Source organism: Eumetopias jubatus, unplaced genomic scaffold, assembly GCF_037043125.1.
Source record: "Eumetopias jubatus isolate StellerSeaLion01/CBP00866 unplaced genomic scaffold, mEumJub1_p1.0 scaffold_1, whole genome shotgun sequence".
Classification (NCBI taxonomy): Eukaryota; Metazoa; Chordata; class Mammalia; order Carnivora; family Otariidae; genus Eumetopias; species Eumetopias jubatus.
Window position 1 is genome coordinate 38,524,537 of NW_028274807.1, and position 16,988 is coordinate 38,541,524.

The 16,988-nt window shown below is 33.0% G+C and overlaps 1 protein-coding gene across 2 annotated transcripts in view; it reads left to right on the forward strand.

Annotated features, from left to right (window-relative positions):
- The window catches only part of CADM2 (cell adhesion molecule 2), a 169,092-nt gene that overhangs the window by 25,480 nt on the left and 126,624 nt on the right, over positions 1 to 16,988 (forward strand). For both annotated transcript variants that reach the window (XM_028114859.2, XM_088024782.1), the window contains exon 3: positions 7,315 to 7,485. In XM_028114859.2, coding sequence (XP_027970660.2) covers positions 7,315 to 7,485 — 171 coding nt within the window. The remainder of the gene's footprint in view (positions 1 to 7,314; positions 7,486 to 16,988) is intronic.

Genomic DNA, 16,988 nt, shown 5'->3' on the forward strand with positions numbered 1-16,988 from the left:
GGGTGGCTATGGCTTATTGGCCTTCCCATGGATTAAAAGGAAACTGGCCCATGTTAGGTGCACGTCTGAGAAAGAAGGCTTCCACAGGATGCGAAACAAGATTGCCCTTAATAAGAATGGGAGTATATTCTTTCTGGATCTATTTAGATGGGATTAAAATCACAAAAGTGCAGAAAGGAAATGCATCACAAATATTCAGATTGCAGTACTCAGGGTGATTAGAACCACTGTGGAGACAAGGTGACTTTCCAAGGAACTGCACTTTAGATGATTTCCTATGGAAAAATTCAATCCAAAAGAGGCTGGAAACTATAGACATAGAGGCAGGTGACCTAACATTATAAATCTGGAAAGATGGATATGGATGTAGCTTCTGAGATTTGTTATATTATGAGAAGTTTTATATGTAAAAAAACAAAACAAAACAAAACAAAACAAAACAAAAAACACGCAGATGACCTTTGTTCCTTAGCTAACCTGATTCAGGGCTTCTAAATTTGTTAATTTAGAGGCTCTGCGTGTCTCACTCATGATTACATCTGCTTTTTTGTTTTGTTTTGTTTTGTTTTTTCCACCTTGGCTCTTGGTGAGATCAAGATCTAAAATCCCAAATATAAGCAGACTACTATTCTACATTCCAAGTCTCATAAAGAAAAATATAAAAACTGGTAGATAATTACTTATTTTGAGACTTCACATTCAAGAAATATTCAGGAAAATAACTTCTGTTTAGAACCACACTTGAAGAATTTTCCTAAGCAGATTTCTTTCTAACATTTTTTATTACAGAAAATTTCTAATGTAGACAGTGATAGCATAATAAGACAGTTCTGAACTGCTACCCACCGGAAGCAACCACTGTTTGTATTATTTGTGAACAAGTGCTAAAAGTCCAGAACCTTTTTTGGAAAAAAGATAGAAGGGTGGCAGCAAGGATTATGAGGGAAAGTAATCCTACAATCACCTCTGTTTGTTGCTTGATTTCAACTTGTGTTGACCATCATACCAATATGCTATATAATATATGAAATGCACATTTTGAAAAATGTAAAAAAAATGAGGAGAAATACATATTTTAAAATAGTAAAGATAGAATGGGAGGTTAGGAAGAGAGGAAATTAAAATGATAGAGAGAGAGATTGAGATGAAGAGAGAAAGGGGGTTAGAGTAAGTCCCAATATTTCCTCTTCATCTTTGGTTACATCTCTGGTATTGATAAATAATCTACTTTACCCTTGCTCCTCAAAATATGTCCATGGGCCAGCAACAGACTTTCAGGCTCTAGCCCACCAAATATTGAATCAGAGTCTGCATTTTACCAAGATCCAAAGGTGATATATATGTACATTCCATTTTTTTTAAGATTTTATTTATTTGACAGAGAGCGAGAGAGGGAACACAAGCAGGGGCAGTGGGAGAGGGAGAAGCAGGCCTCCCACTGAACAGGAAGCCTCATGTGGGGCTCAATCCCAGGACCCTGAGATCATGACCTGAGCCAAAGGCAGTCACTTAATCAACTGAGCCACCCAGGAGCCCCTGTACATTCCATTTTGAAAAATACTGCTCTAGATCGCAATGTAGTGAAAGCACATGCCATAGTAGAAAAAATGGAAACCCTGAAGCAAGACAGAACTTGAAACAAGAGTACACATGCAATCAACAAATTAACTGAGCAATATAAAGAAAATTTCTATTGATTCTACAACTGTGAATACATCAGTTATTTTATAAAGCTAGAAAGCCAAAATAGACATAAATTTCAAGTACTATTTCCTGCCTGTATTTTTTGGAGGGTGGGGGTAAGGAGGAGATCAGCATAAAATATAGGAAAAGATAATATGATTGGCTCTTCTTGATTTTTTTTCTTATTCAATTTTAGAGCTTCTAGGAACCCTAGAGGCTGTCCCATAAGCTAATATTAAAAGCAACAAATTATACTTTTGTATACTCTATTTGAATGATGCTCATTAAAATTTTATGTTATATACAATTGCTATCAGATTTTATGTATCCAATTAATATTACATTAAGTGATAATTTTGTAAAGGAATCGGCTAAAGAAAGCAGATGTGTGGGTTCTTAAAATACAGCTGTCATGGGTGCTTGGGTGGCTCAGATGGTTAAGCGTCTGCCTTCGGCTCAGGTCATGATCCCAGGGTCCTGGGATCGAGTCCTGCATTGGGCTCCCTGCTCAGCGGGGAGCCTGCTTCTCCCTCTGCTTCTCTCTCTCTCTCTCTCTCTCTCTCTGTCTCTCATGAATAAATAAATAAAATCTTTAAAAAAATACAGCTGTCATTAAAATTAAACAATTAGCAATATTTTAGAATAATTTTTCATATATTGTATAACATAATTATAAAAGTGGTTTGTTAAGAGATCTAGGTCTTCTTATACTGCCACTACTTAGAACTACAAACCAGAAAATGTTGGACATGGATTTATAGGAAAGAATAGAAAATATAAAAATGAGAAGACATTTTGTATAAATCTATAAAACACTGAAAAGTAAAAGATCTCATATATATATATATATGCATATTTTAATATAACAAAGGGCTACAAATATATATATTTAATATAACAAAGGGCTGTATTTTCCTGACATATTTTGACTGAAAGGAAATAATTTCATCTTTTACCCTAATATTTTTTAAACTGAGATTGAAACTAATTTTCAAATGCAAAAATCTCAGAAATGACTTTGGTTAGCAAAAATGAGTTATTTCATAAAACATTTATGAAAAATCCTGTATCCTGTATGATTGATTTATAGTTAAAAAGATATAATTGAGCTATTTTGTTCTTCTGTTTTTCAAATGTTAGAAATTTTCTACTTTTCAAATGTTAGAAATTTTTCTTACTCTCAGAACTGTCTAAATCACAAAAAATTTTTACTGGTAAAGTCTTAATTAGGTAATTTTTTCTTAATTTGTGAACACAATCATACATTTTCAAGAGTAAGACATGGAACATTTATCTAGTTTTATCCTTTACTAATATTTATTCTATTTTTTAATCAAATAAGATAAAGTCAGACTTCTCTGGAAAAAAGTAAAACTCAATGGACCATGCAAATATCTACCCACCAAATACCTCAAATTCAGTATTACTTTCAAAGTCAAATCTTTGCATAGAGCACAACAATGGAGAAGCTGAACTTATATTACTTCGTTGTAATTAATATGTCTTTAAATGTTTTATTTATTTTATTTTTAATAACATATAGTGTATTATTTGTTTCAGGGGTACAGGTCTGTGATTCATCAGTCTTACACATTTCACAGTGCTCACCATAGCACATACCCTCCCCAATGTCCACCACCCAGCCACCCCAACCCTGCCACCCCCCCTCCACTCCAGCAACCCTCAGTTTGTTTCCTGAGATTAAGAGTCTCTTATGGTTTGTCTCTCTCTCCGGTTTCGTCTTGTTTCATTTTTCCCTCCCTTCCCCTATGATCCTCTGTCTTGTTTCTCAAATTCTGCATATCAGTGAGATGATATGATACTTGTCTTTCTCTGATTGGCTTCTTTTGCTTAGCATAATACCCTCTAGGTCCATCAACGTCATTGCAAATGGCAAGATTTCATTTGATGGCTACATAATATTCCATTGTGTGTGTGTGTGTATATATATATATATATATATATGGTATATATACATTGTGTATATATACCACATCTTCTTTATCCATTCATCTGTTGATGGACATCTTGGCTTTTTCCATAGTTTGGCTCTTGTGGACATTGCTGCTATGAACATTGGGGTGCACATACCCCTTCAGATCACTACATTTGTATCTTTAGGGTAAATACCCAGTAGTGCAATTGCTGAGTCATAGGGTAGATCTATTTTCAACTTTTTGAGGAACCTCCATACTGTTTTCTAGAGTGGCTACACCAGCTTGCAATCCCACCAACAGTTTAGGAGGGTGCCTCTTTCTCCGCATCCTCACCAACATCTGTCGTTTCCTGATTATTTAATACATAGTAAAATAAAATATTTTATGCATTTTAATCAACATAACTCTTTTCCTGAAATTATCATTGTTCATTTGAAATGAAAGAGTAAGAAAATGGAATAGCTTTCTCCCTCAACTACATTGAAAATCTTGAAAAGAGTAAGAAAATGGAATAGCTTCCTTCCTCAACTACATTGAAAATCTTAATTTAGCCTATCATTTTGATTTCTAATCCATTAAAATTACCCTCTTCTTATCAACTACTTTAGACTTAAGAAATTTTAAATTAAATGAAAATATTATTAAACCTCTTTTCCATAAAGAACAAATAATCCCTGAGTGTACCGTTTAACAATGAATCTTAAAACAAACAAAAAGAAACAATGAATCTTAATCATGCACAGTAAGTTTAAATATCAATAAATGAATACACATCTTGAGGAATAATTCATGCTGAAATAAATTCTTCAGCCAAATGAAGAGCATTTATCTCAATGTAAATTTCACTGCAAATATATATTTTTAAATACTCGAATTATTCAGATGACTGTCCTCTTTCCTTTTTTTTTAAATAAAATCTTCTTTCTTTTTTTTTGTTTCAAGTTTTTATTTAAATTCCAATTAGTTAACATATAGTATAATAGTTTCAGGAGTAGAATTTGGTGATTCATCACTTACATAAACATCCAGTGCTCATCACAACTCTCTAGCTCTAACCATGTCATTGCAAATGGCAAGATTTCATTATTTTTGATGACTAAGTAATCCACATTTTCTTTATCCATTCATCAGTTGATGGATATTTGGGCTACTTCCATAACTTGGCTATTGTTGATAGTGCTGCTATAAACATCAGGATGTATGTGTCCATTTGAATCAGAATTTTCATATCCTTTGGGTAAATACCTAGTAGTGCAATTGCTGGATCATAGGGTACTTCTATTTTTAACTGTTCGAGGAAACTCCTTACTGTTTTCCAGAGTGGCTGCACCAGTTGCATTCCCACCAACAGTGTCAGAGTGTTCCCCTTTATCTACATCCTCGCCAGCATCTATCGTTTCCTGTGTTGTTAATTTTAGCCATTCTGACAGGTGTGAGGTGGTGTCTCATTGCCGTTTTGATTTGTATTTGATTTGTATTTCCCTGTGATGGGAAATGTGATGTTGAGCATCTTTTCATGTGTGTGTTAGCCATCTGGATGTCTTCTTTGGAAAAGTATCTATTGATGTCTTCTGCCCATTGATGTCTTCTGCCCATTTCTTAACTGGATTATTTGTTTCTTGGGTGTTGAGTTTGATACATTCTTTATACATTTTGGACACTAACCCTTTATCAGATATGTCATTTGCAAATATCTTATATTCTGTAGACTGTCTTTTAGTTTTGTTGATTGTTTCCTTTGCTGTGCAGAAGCTTTTTATCTTGATGAAGTCCCAATAGTTCATTTTTGCTTTTGTTTCCCTTGCCTCTGGCAACATGTCTAGTAAGAAGTTGCTACAGCTGAGGTCAAAGAATTTACTGCCTGGGTTCTCCTCTCATAGTTTGATGGTTTCCATCTCATATTTAGGTCTTTCAACCATTTTGAATTTATTTTTGCATATGGTATAAGAAAGTGGTCCAGTTTCATTCTTTTGCATGTTGTACAGTCCAGTTTTCCCAACACCATTTGTTGAAGAGATTGTGTTTTTTCCATTGGATATTCTTTCCTTCTTTGTCAAAGTTTAGTTGACCATAGAGTTGTGGGTCCAATTCTGGGTTTTCTATTCTGTTCTATTGATCAATGTGTCTGTTTTTGTGCCAGTACCATACTGTCTTGATGACTACAGCTGGTAATATAGCTTGATACCTCCAGCTTTGTTTTTCTTTTTCAAGATTGCATTTGCTATTCAGGTTCTTTTGTGGTTCCATACAAATTTTAGGATTGTTTGTTCTATCTCTGTGAAAAACACTGTTGGTATTTTGATAGGGATTGCATTAAATGTGTAGATTGCTTTTAACAATATTTGTTCTACCAATCTAGGAACATGGAATGTTTTTTTTTTTTCCATTTCTTTGTGTCTTCTTCAATTTCTTTCATAAGTGTTATATGGTTTTCAAAGTACAGTTCTTTTACCTCTTTGGTTTATTCCTAGGTATCTTATGGTTTTTGGTGCAATTATAAATGGGATCATTTTCTTGACTTCTCTTTCTGCTGCTTCCTTATTGGTGTGTAGAAATGTCGTAGATTTCTGTACGTTGATTTTGTATCCTGTGACATTACTGAATTCATGTATCAGATTTAGCAACTTTTTGGTGGAGTCTTTCAGGTTTTCTACATAGAGTATCATGTAACCTGTGAATAGTGAAAGTTTGACTTCTTCCTTGCCAAGTTGGATGCCTTTTATTTCTTTGAGTTGTCTCATTGCTGAAGCTAGGACTTCCAGTACTATGTTAAATAACAGTGGTGAGAGTGGACATCCCTGTCTTCATCTTGACCATAGAGGAAAAGCTCTGTTTTTCACCATTGAGGTTTATATTCACCGTTTGTCTTTTGTATATGGCCTTTATGAGGTTGAGGTATATTTCCTCTATCCCTACTTTGTTGAGGGATTTATCAAGAATGGATGCTGTACTTGGTCAAATGCTTTTTCTGCATCTATTGATAGGGTCATATGATTCTTATTCTTTCATTAATGTGGTGTATCACATTGGTTGATTTGTGAACATTGAATCACCCTTGCAGCCCAGTAATAAATCCTACTTGATTGTGGTGAATGATTCCTTTAATGTATTATTGTATTCGATTTGCTGGTATTTTGTTGAGAATTTTTGAATCCATCTCTTCTTCCTTTTCTTTATAAAAGATGACAACTTTCTCATTGTAGGTATTCTTTAGCAATTATGTTCATCTCATATTGTTCATGTTGAAATCATAGCTCAAATACATTGCACTTTCTTTTAGGCATAACCTGATGTTGTGAATTTGGCCTTCCCAACTGTACTTGAGGCTCACAGAATTAAGATTATACTTACTTAAAACTTAAATCTAAAGAAAGGAGATTAATATTGTAAAATGGCCTGATTTCTCAAATGGAGTATAAAAAAAACAAACCAAAAAACCTGTCACTAAAGGAATATAGTTCTGTGTCCCACCCTTTTATTTTATTTATGCAGTTATATTTTAAGTTTTATTTCTGAAGTATTTTTATTTGCTCAAACCAAAATGGATTAAATGTTAAATAAACAAATATTTGCTTTTTAAAAAATTGAAAAAGAGAGGAAAATGGTGCTTCCAGTTGTGTCTTGAGTAAATGAAATCTGTTACATTTTGAAAGATAACGTCACAGAATTTTTAAAACTTACATTTTATTTTCAGATGTAAAATATTTAAAAGAAGAGGATGCAAATCGCAAAACATTCACTGTCAGCAGCACACTGGATTTCCGAGTGGACCGGAGCGATGATGGCGTGGCTGTAATCTGCAGAGTAGACCATGAATCTCTCAATGCCACCCCTCAGGTGGCCATGCAGGTGCTAGAAATACACTGTAAGTAAACGCTACTCCCTTCCCATTTATCTCAACAGAAGCAAATCTCTTCATCTACATTTAAAATCATTTCAAACTATCCTGAAGTGCCACATGTGTGCAGCAAAACCTTCAGCAAAGTGAAATACAACTACTCTCACTGGTATTAATCACATTCACAGGAAGGTAATTCTTGCCTGAATATCATTCTTGACAAGGAAGATAAATAAAGGAAATATCCTTATTAAAGGTTAGAACTTCTAATTATGTCCCACATGGTGACTTGATGCGTGTGTATGCCTGTGGGTGGGGTAGGAAGAGTAATTATTTTGGCAGAGTCAATGACAGTGGGGAATCTGAAGAGCCTTGATGGACCTTATTGTATGAAAGTAACTTTGTTATGCATAAACATGTTGTCCTATCTGTGCTTTTAAAATTAGACAATTTTTACATTCTATACGAGATATTCTTTGTCTTTGTAAATACATTGGCATATCCATTATGTTTTCTTCGTCAACTTCACCATTACTGACAAGTGATAGGAAAAATATTAATTGGATGACTCCAGTGGGCCAGGGGCAGTGCTAAATGCTTCACAGGCATGATTTCATCTCATGTCTCATGTTAGGGCATCAGCATAAAAACCTGGTGAGTAGTTAACCCCTCTAGTCACAGTTTATGGACAAAGACACTGAAGGTTATAGTGGTTGAGTCATTTGGCCAAGTTCACACAACTAGCAAATGGTAGACTTGTAATCATGACATTTTTATTAGTTAACAAGTCCCTGGAATATAACAGGTGATCTAGAAATATTTATCCACATGAAAATGAATCAACTGAAATATATAAGATAAAGTTGAAAAAGTAGAGCCCCCAGGATTGCATTTCTGAATTGAATCACTTCATTTTTTTTTAATATTGGAAAGTTTTTGTTTGTGATAAAGTTATAGTTTACGTTTAGAATTTCTGTGTGATATAAAATTACATAAAATCCTAAAATGTTAAATCTAAGTACTGGTCTTTTAAAATCCTCACTTTATTTTGTTTTTATTTATTTATTCAACAAGAACTTATTGATTGCCTACTATGGAACAGGCATTATTTTAGGCACTGGGGTTACATAAGTGACCAAAAAATAACATTAACAAAACAAATTAGGATTGTCTTCATGTGTCAAAATTACCACCACCACCACCAGCAATAAACTCCAGTTTTCTTATAGCATCCGTTCTATGTAGGAATGACAGAAAAGCAAAATAAATAAAAACAACATATAGCATGCTGTATATTAAGTGCCATGGGAAAAATAATAAAGCAGAGGTGGTAAGTAGTACAATTTGAGAAGTGGGAATGGAATTGAAGGAAAGTGTGTGTGTGTGTGTGTGTGTGTGTGTTAGTATATAACATATATATAATGTGTTTATAAGTAAATATATATTTTATTACATATTATATTAAATTATATGATTGTATGTTGTATTTCTCTACATATTTATATATAAGTATACATTATATTTATATTATACATATACTTAAATAAAAAAAAATATTAGTAAGACCAGAGTAGAGGGATGACTGGAGAGTATTTATGAGTGAAGATCAGAGGTGTACCAGGAGAACCAGACTTTTTTTTTTTCAATTTTGATAAAGAAATGTCAATCTGATTATGATTTTTAATTATTGCTTGCTGTGTTTTAGTTATTTTTAGTTTAATACTAATTGAAATTATTAAAATATTTTAAATACTTTCAATTATGTTAAGTTAGTTTCATTAATTTTCCTCTTGTTCTTATTGAAACAAATTCTGCAGCAAGCATATTTTAGAGCCCAAATTGAGATTATCTTCAAATTTCAACATTTATTTTCTTTGACTTGGGACAATTGCTAAAACTGTTTGAGCTTTGATTACAAATTAGATAATTCATTTCTACAAGGATCAAACTAAACAATTTGTTTATGGCATTTAATGAATTTTCAACAAATGCTACTTGCCTTAGTTAGTTCAAGGTGCTATAACAAAAATACCCATAGAGGTGAGCACTGTGAATTGTACAAGACTGATGAATCATGGATCTGTACTTCTGAAACAAATAATGCGATATATGTTAAGAAAAAAAAAAAAAAGAAGAAGATAGCAGGAGGGGAAGAATGAAGGGGAGTAAGTTAGAGGGGGAGACGAACCATTAGAGACGATGGACTCTGAAAAACAAACTGAGGGTTCTAGAGGGGAGAGGGGTGGGGGGATGGGTTAGCCTGGTGATGGGTATTAAAGAGGGCACATCCTGCGTGGAGCACTGGGTGTTATGCACAAACAATGAATCATGGAACACTACATCAAAAACTAATGATGTAATGTATGGTGATTAACATAATAATAAAAATTATTTAAAAAAAAATACCCATAGACTGTGTGGCTTATAAACCAAAGAAGTTTATTTCTCACAGTTCTAGAGGCTGGAAGTCCAAGATCAAGGAGCAGGTAAGGGGCTTCATCCTGGTTCATAGACGGCTATCTCCTCTGTGTCTGCACATGGCAGAAGGGGCTAAGGAGCTCTTTGGGGTCTCTTATAAGAACACTAAGCCTGGTCATAACCTTCCAAAAGCCCCACCTGCTAATACATCACATTGGGAATTAGGTTTCAACATATGAATTTTAGAGGGACACAGACATTCAGCCTATAGCACCTTTTCTTTCCTATTTCTTATTTTACCAACATGTCTTTCAAAATGTGGAAAATTCTGTAATTTGATATGTTGAGAGGACCCAGGTTATCAGCATTTGACTTGAACTTTTTCATTTATATATAAAGTCAAGAAGTATCTAAAAACATTATGTAATTACTAATTTAACTCTAATTTTCCACATGTAATAAAATAAAATAATAAAAATTAAGTCATAAAGATATTAAAGGTCACCAGCCAAAGACACATCACCAGAAACCCACCAATAGTCAAGCAAATCAGATATGTTTAGTTTACTTTGGCAAAGAAGAGGCATACCAGATGAATCTCTGGGTACTGGTAAGAAAGAGTTCAAAAAGCCTTGTTACAGAATTTGGGTTTGTCCTAAATATTCTAAAGAGGATTCTGGATTGAATGCTGTCAGTAATGGAGACAAATCAAACATGTGTATGTTGGTAACTTTTACCTAGAAAGCAAAAACATCAAAGCAGGATTAGATTTATTATTATAAAGATGCAGCAATTAATCATGCTAATTTTTTGTGGTTGCTGAGTGTCCTGGTCTCTGTCTTGTTTCAGACCTTCTTCCACCCCATAGTCACAGGGTAGCTCTAGCTAATTCTTGTTTAGATTCTAGAGAATTGTTTATTTATGTTGAGAATATTTCAGCTTAGCTGTCAGATGCCAATTGTTAGCAGCCAAAGTCATTTTTAATTTCTTGGGAGTCTAACATGGAGCTATTATATATACACTTTCTGGGCATTTTTTGCTGTTCACTATATTTCAGTGTGCATTATTAAATGCACTTCATGGAGGAAGGCAATTGAATTGCCTCATTTTTTAGGAAGTTTTACATGAAAAATGTTACACTTACTATCCAATTAAAAATAGCAACTCATTTTATCATGGTTTAATATGTACGTGGCTAGAAGGCAGAGATCATATCTATTTAAAATATTTATTTTAGCATCTAGCATACCACCATTCAAGTATGTGAAGGTAATTAAAACTAACTGATGATAATGCTGAATGTTCCTTTACAGATGCAGAACATTCCCCAGAGATGAAATGTAGAGTGGAGAATGGAGAGTGGGCATTGAACAACAGTTTGCATTAAAATTAAAGCAAATTGAACAAAGTGGGTGTGGTCTTCATGGCTCTGCATAGGTACACATGTGCAATATGCATGATGTGGAAATTTCCATGGATGTAAACGGGGGAACAGAGAAAGAATTGGAAAAGGAAGAAGGTGATTAGTCTAGAATTTGTGGAACATAAATTTAGGATTTCCACATTGTTTTACAATGGTCCCATCATGAATAACCACAAAGATTGGGCAAAATGGAGGAATTTTTAGCATTTTGGACTCCTAGAACAAAAGAGTTGCCACTGTGGTGAGTGACAAGACCAAATATATAACCCTGCAGTAATGGAAAGTTACGTCTATACTTGAAATTAAAATCCTGTGTAATTGTGGAAAGGAAAGTTTGATAAGAAATTAGAAGGTGGAAAATGCCACTCTCTTTCTTTTTATAGACGGAAATTCTAATTCATCATTCTATTTTTATGCAGATCTCTTTGAAAACAATAACTTTTTATTTGATTTAATTTTTAGAAGAACAGATTGTATAAGTCAGAGTTTAATTCTCAGTAAGAATAATGTATCTGCACAAACAGAAAGAAATATGAACAAAACACAGACAAGAAGAAAATAACTGAGCATTAATTTTCTATTTGTGACACTGACAAAAATTTTATAAAAAGTCAGCTGTTATTGAAAAGGAGAAACAGAAGAGACAGATTAGTAAAATATTTCAGAATAATGAATGTTCTAAGAACTCATTTTAGTACTATGGCACTATGGCATTGAAATGCCAATATTGGATAAATAAGAACCCAAAATTTTAAGTCTCTGTGTATATGTGTGTATTATGGTAAATTATATGTAGAATATTCAATGGTATATAAATATGAATATTAATATATAAATATTATATAAGTATTCAATATATATATAAAATTCATCAAATTATGAAATCTTATGCTATCATTAATATTTGTTTAGTATTTACCATTTGGTAACAGTGCCATTCTTTGCTTATAATATAAATAAATGTTTATATATGCATATTATAAAATCAAGTTCCCACTTACTCAGTGTTCCCTAAACTCTCTAGCCCAGGTCAATGTCTTTTAAATTGTCCCCCATTTGTTGTACTAATTATACTTCTACCACTTGTCTATTTATTATAGAAAACACTTGATTAAATATTTCAGGCTATCTAGGTTTATTAGAAAGGTGAGTGTTACAAGTAGATTTTTAAAATAACATATCTCATTCATTTGGCATCTCACTCGTGAAATGCTGATTATATAATTGCCTGGTCAACCACAAATTATTTGTGGTCCAGAGGCCAGTGTAAAAGGAGTCAGGAAAGGTGAAATGAGAACTATCTTTAGGTTAAATTTTCAAAAATTAAAATAGTTACTTCAATTAACAAAATGCCACATTAATGCCTAAGGATACTTTGAAAGGATTTTTTAAGATTTCAAAATATTTTGCAAAGCTCATGAAATGTATACATGCTAGAATCATGAAGTAATCTATGCTCCTTGACAAAAAGATACATTTATCTACATTAATAAAGTTTCAACCTCTATTTGAGATCCTGATGTGTTTTCTTTAATTTTTAATAGAAGTATAATTGGCATACAATATCTTATTAGTTTCAGTTGTACATCATAGTGATTTGATATTTTTATACATTACAAAATGATCACCTTAAGTTTAGTTAGCATCAGTCACTGTACAAAGTGATTACAATACTATTGACTATATTCCCTGTGCTGCACATTACATCCCCAGGATATCTTTCTTTTATAACTGGGAGTTTGTACCTCTAAATCCCCTTCATCTATTTCACCAATCCCTCATATTTTTTCTTTTATATGTAAAAGAATATTTTATTTGTCCCTGAAATATTGAATTATTTAAAGTAATTGAGTCACCAAATATTTTAAGTGATCTGAGTGCAAGGACTCAATATGTTACTATAAAGTTTCTGTTATTAATAGAAGTAAACATTTTTTGTTATTAAATCTCAAGAGTATATATTTGTGAGCAGAAATTCCAAATTTTAACAAAAATTAAATCATATATTAAACTAATACAATATATTCATTCATTCATTTATTTATTTATTTATTTATTTATTATTATGTTATGTTAATCACCATACATCACATCATTAGTTTTTGATGTAGTGTTCCATGATTCATTGTTTGTGTATAACACCCAGTGCTCCATTCAATACATGGCCTCTTTAATACCCATCACCAGGCTAACCCACCCCCCCAACCCCGTTCCCCTCTAGAACCCTCAGTTTGTTTCTCAGAGTCCATAGTCTCTCATGGTTCATCTCCCCCTCCAATTTCCCCCCCTTCATTTTTCCCTTCCTACTATCTTCTTCTTTTCTTTAACATAATATATTATTTGTTTCAGAGGTTCAGGTCTGTGATTCAACAGTCTTACACAATTCACAGCGCTCAGCATAGCACATACCCTCCTAATACAATATATTCCTAACTGGCCTTTCCTAATCAAGGTTATTATGAAGTTCTAATCAAGCTTATTTTAGAAGTTTTAACATTATTTTAAGCACACAAATTATCTTCGTAAAAAGGCAGTCAAAAATAACTCCCAAATGATGGAATGTATGTATTGTACAGATGACAATGTATCTTTTGCAGTTAATTTTAAGTCAATTTAATCAATAATAAAAACTGGATAAGAAATTATTTTGACAAGGAAAAGCTAATATTGAGAAAATAAGCATAAGTGATATCCAATATTTTTAACTTCTTTTATTTTTAAAGATTTTATTTGACAGAGAGAGACACAGCGAGAGAGGGAACACAAGCAGGGGGAATGGGAGAGGGAGAAGCAGGCTTCAAACGGAGCAGGGAGCCCGATGTGGGGCTCGATCCCAGGACCCTGGGATCATGACCTGAGCCGAAGGCAGACGCTTAACGACTGAGCCACCCAGGCGCCCCCAATATTTTTAACTTCTGATTAAATAACATTCTCTTTTATAAATCTGTTTTTAAAATATAGTTCAAGGTTGATATTTCTTTTCTTTTTTTTTAGAGGGGGGAGGGGCAGAAGGAGAAGGAGAGAGAGAATTTTTTTTTTTTTTTTTCTATTGGAGAGAGAGAATATTAAGCAGGCTCCACACCCAGCACAGAGCCAACACAGGGCTCAATCTCATAACCCTGCAATCATGACTTGAGCCAAAATGAAGATCAGCTGCTTAACCAACTGAGCCACCGAGGAGCCCCCAAGGTTGATTTTTCTGAAGTGACTACATATTTAACATCCCAAGTGTTTCAAATTGTTCTAGTTCTATCTCCTGATTGAACTATAATACATGTAGACACACACACACACACACACACATTTCTAAGAGAAAAATATATGGTTAGAAAACTATAATCAATTGATGTATTGAAAATTATTGGATTATCTTTTAATATATCAGAAAGGTCGTCATTACTCTTTACCATCTGGGTCCAAAAGACTTTTTTTTTAATTAATAGGTTTTATTTTTAAGAACAGTTTTCAGTTTATGAAAAATTGAACACTAAGTACAAAGTTCCCATATATACCCATATCCTACCCCCCTCACATTTTCCCCTATCATTAATATCATGCATTATTGTAGTGCATACATTACAATTGATGAACTAGTATTGATAGATTAGTGTTAACTAAAGTGCATAATTTACATCAGCCTTCACAATTTAATTTGTATGGTTCTATAAGGTTTTGACCAATGTGAAATGTCCTGCAGCCATGGTTACAATATCATACAAAATGCATTCACTACCCTAAAGCCCCCTGTGCTTCACCACTAGATTGTTCTTTCCCTCTCCTCAACTCCCTGACCACCATTGTTCTCTTAGATAGCTGTATAGGTTTACCTTTTCTAGGACTTCATATAGTTGGAGTTATATAGCATATAGTCTTTTCAGATTGTTTTCTTTCACTTAGTAATACACATTTAAGTTTCTGACGTGCTTTTGTGGCTTGATAGAACATTTCTTTTTATTGCTAAATAATATTCTATTGTCTGGATATATCAGAGTTTGTTTATCCATTCACCTATTGAAAAATATCTTAATTACTTCCAAATTCTGGCAATTATGGACATACCTACTATAAATATCTGTATACACGTTTTTGTTTGAACAGAAGTTTTCAACTTCTTTGAGTAAATGACATTCAAATTTTAATTAGAAAAAAATTTAACAAAAGGCAAAAGATTGATTATGAAGAGGCAATGTATATTAATGTCACTAAGACTAAAACATGAAATTTTAGAAATCTAAATGTTTATCTTATACCATAAATAGAATTGCTGGCAAGACCATATTTAGCTTTGTAATAAACTGCAAATGAACTTGCAAAATGGCTACATCAGTTTGTATTCCCACCAGCAATGAATGAGTGTCCCTGTTGATCCATGTCCTCACCAGCTTTTGGAGTTGTCAGTGTTTTGGATTTAGGCCATTCTAAATAATGGTAGTATCTCCTTTTAATTTGTACTTCCATATGACATATGATGCTGAGCATCTTTTCATATGCTATTTTTCATTTGCATATCTTCTTTGGTGAGGTGTCTATTTAGATTTTTGCCAAATTTTTAACTGGGTTGTTTTTCTGGTTGAGTTTTAAAAATTCTTTGTACATTTTGGATACTACTCATTTATCACACATATCCTTTGCAAATACTTTCCTCATTGTCTTTTCATTGTCTTAAAGTGTCTTTCTCAAGAGCAAACATATTTAAGTAAAGTTCAACTTATCTATTTTTTTTCTTTCATGGATTATGTTTTCAGTGTTGTACCTAAACAGTTGTCATTAAACCCAAGGTCAACTAGAGTTCTCCTGTATTATCTTCTAGAAGTTTTATAGTTTTGCACATTACATTAGGTCTATGATACATTTTGAGTTAATTTTTGTGAAAGGCGTAAGGTCTGTGTTTGGATTTTTTTTTTTCATGGGGATGTCCGGTTGTTCCAGCATTTGTTAAACAGATTATCATTTCTTCATTGAGTTGTCTTTGCTTTTTTGTTAAAGATCAGTTGACTATATTTATGTGGGGTTCTTTCAGAGCTCCCTATTCTGTTCCTTGATCTATTTATTTTTGTATTAATACCATACTGTCTTGATTACTGTAGCTATATAACGTCTTGAAGTTAGGTAGTATCAGCCCTCAGACTTTATTCTTCTTCTTCAATATTCAAGATCTATCTATATTTGTAAATTTATAATTAAAATCATTATAAGTTTGATTATATTATAATTAAGGCAAATGTAAACATCAATATATTAAGCTTTATTGTATTAATCCTTGATAATGTCAGGAACGAATGTAATTCCCTTTTACCATCTGGATCTAAGAGACACGTTATTTTAGATTTTTAGGTTGTAAGGTTTTTTTTTTTGATAATGTTTAGATGTAATAATAAAGGGATAGTAAAAAACAATATTATTATACTCTTTAATAAGAGTTTAATAAATATAGGGGCACCTGGGTGGTCAGTTGGTTAAGCATCTGATTCTTGATCTTGACACAGGTCTTAATCTCAGGGTTGTGAGTTCAAGCCCCATGTTGGCCCAGCATATATAAAAACATAATAAAAATAAAAATTTAAATATAGCAGACTTGAATTTTGATTCCATATTTCCTGGATTTGATGATATATCTACCCAAAATGGGTAACAACTGTCATATATGCTCCTGGAACATACCGTATTGTAAATGCTGAGGTCAGATTTC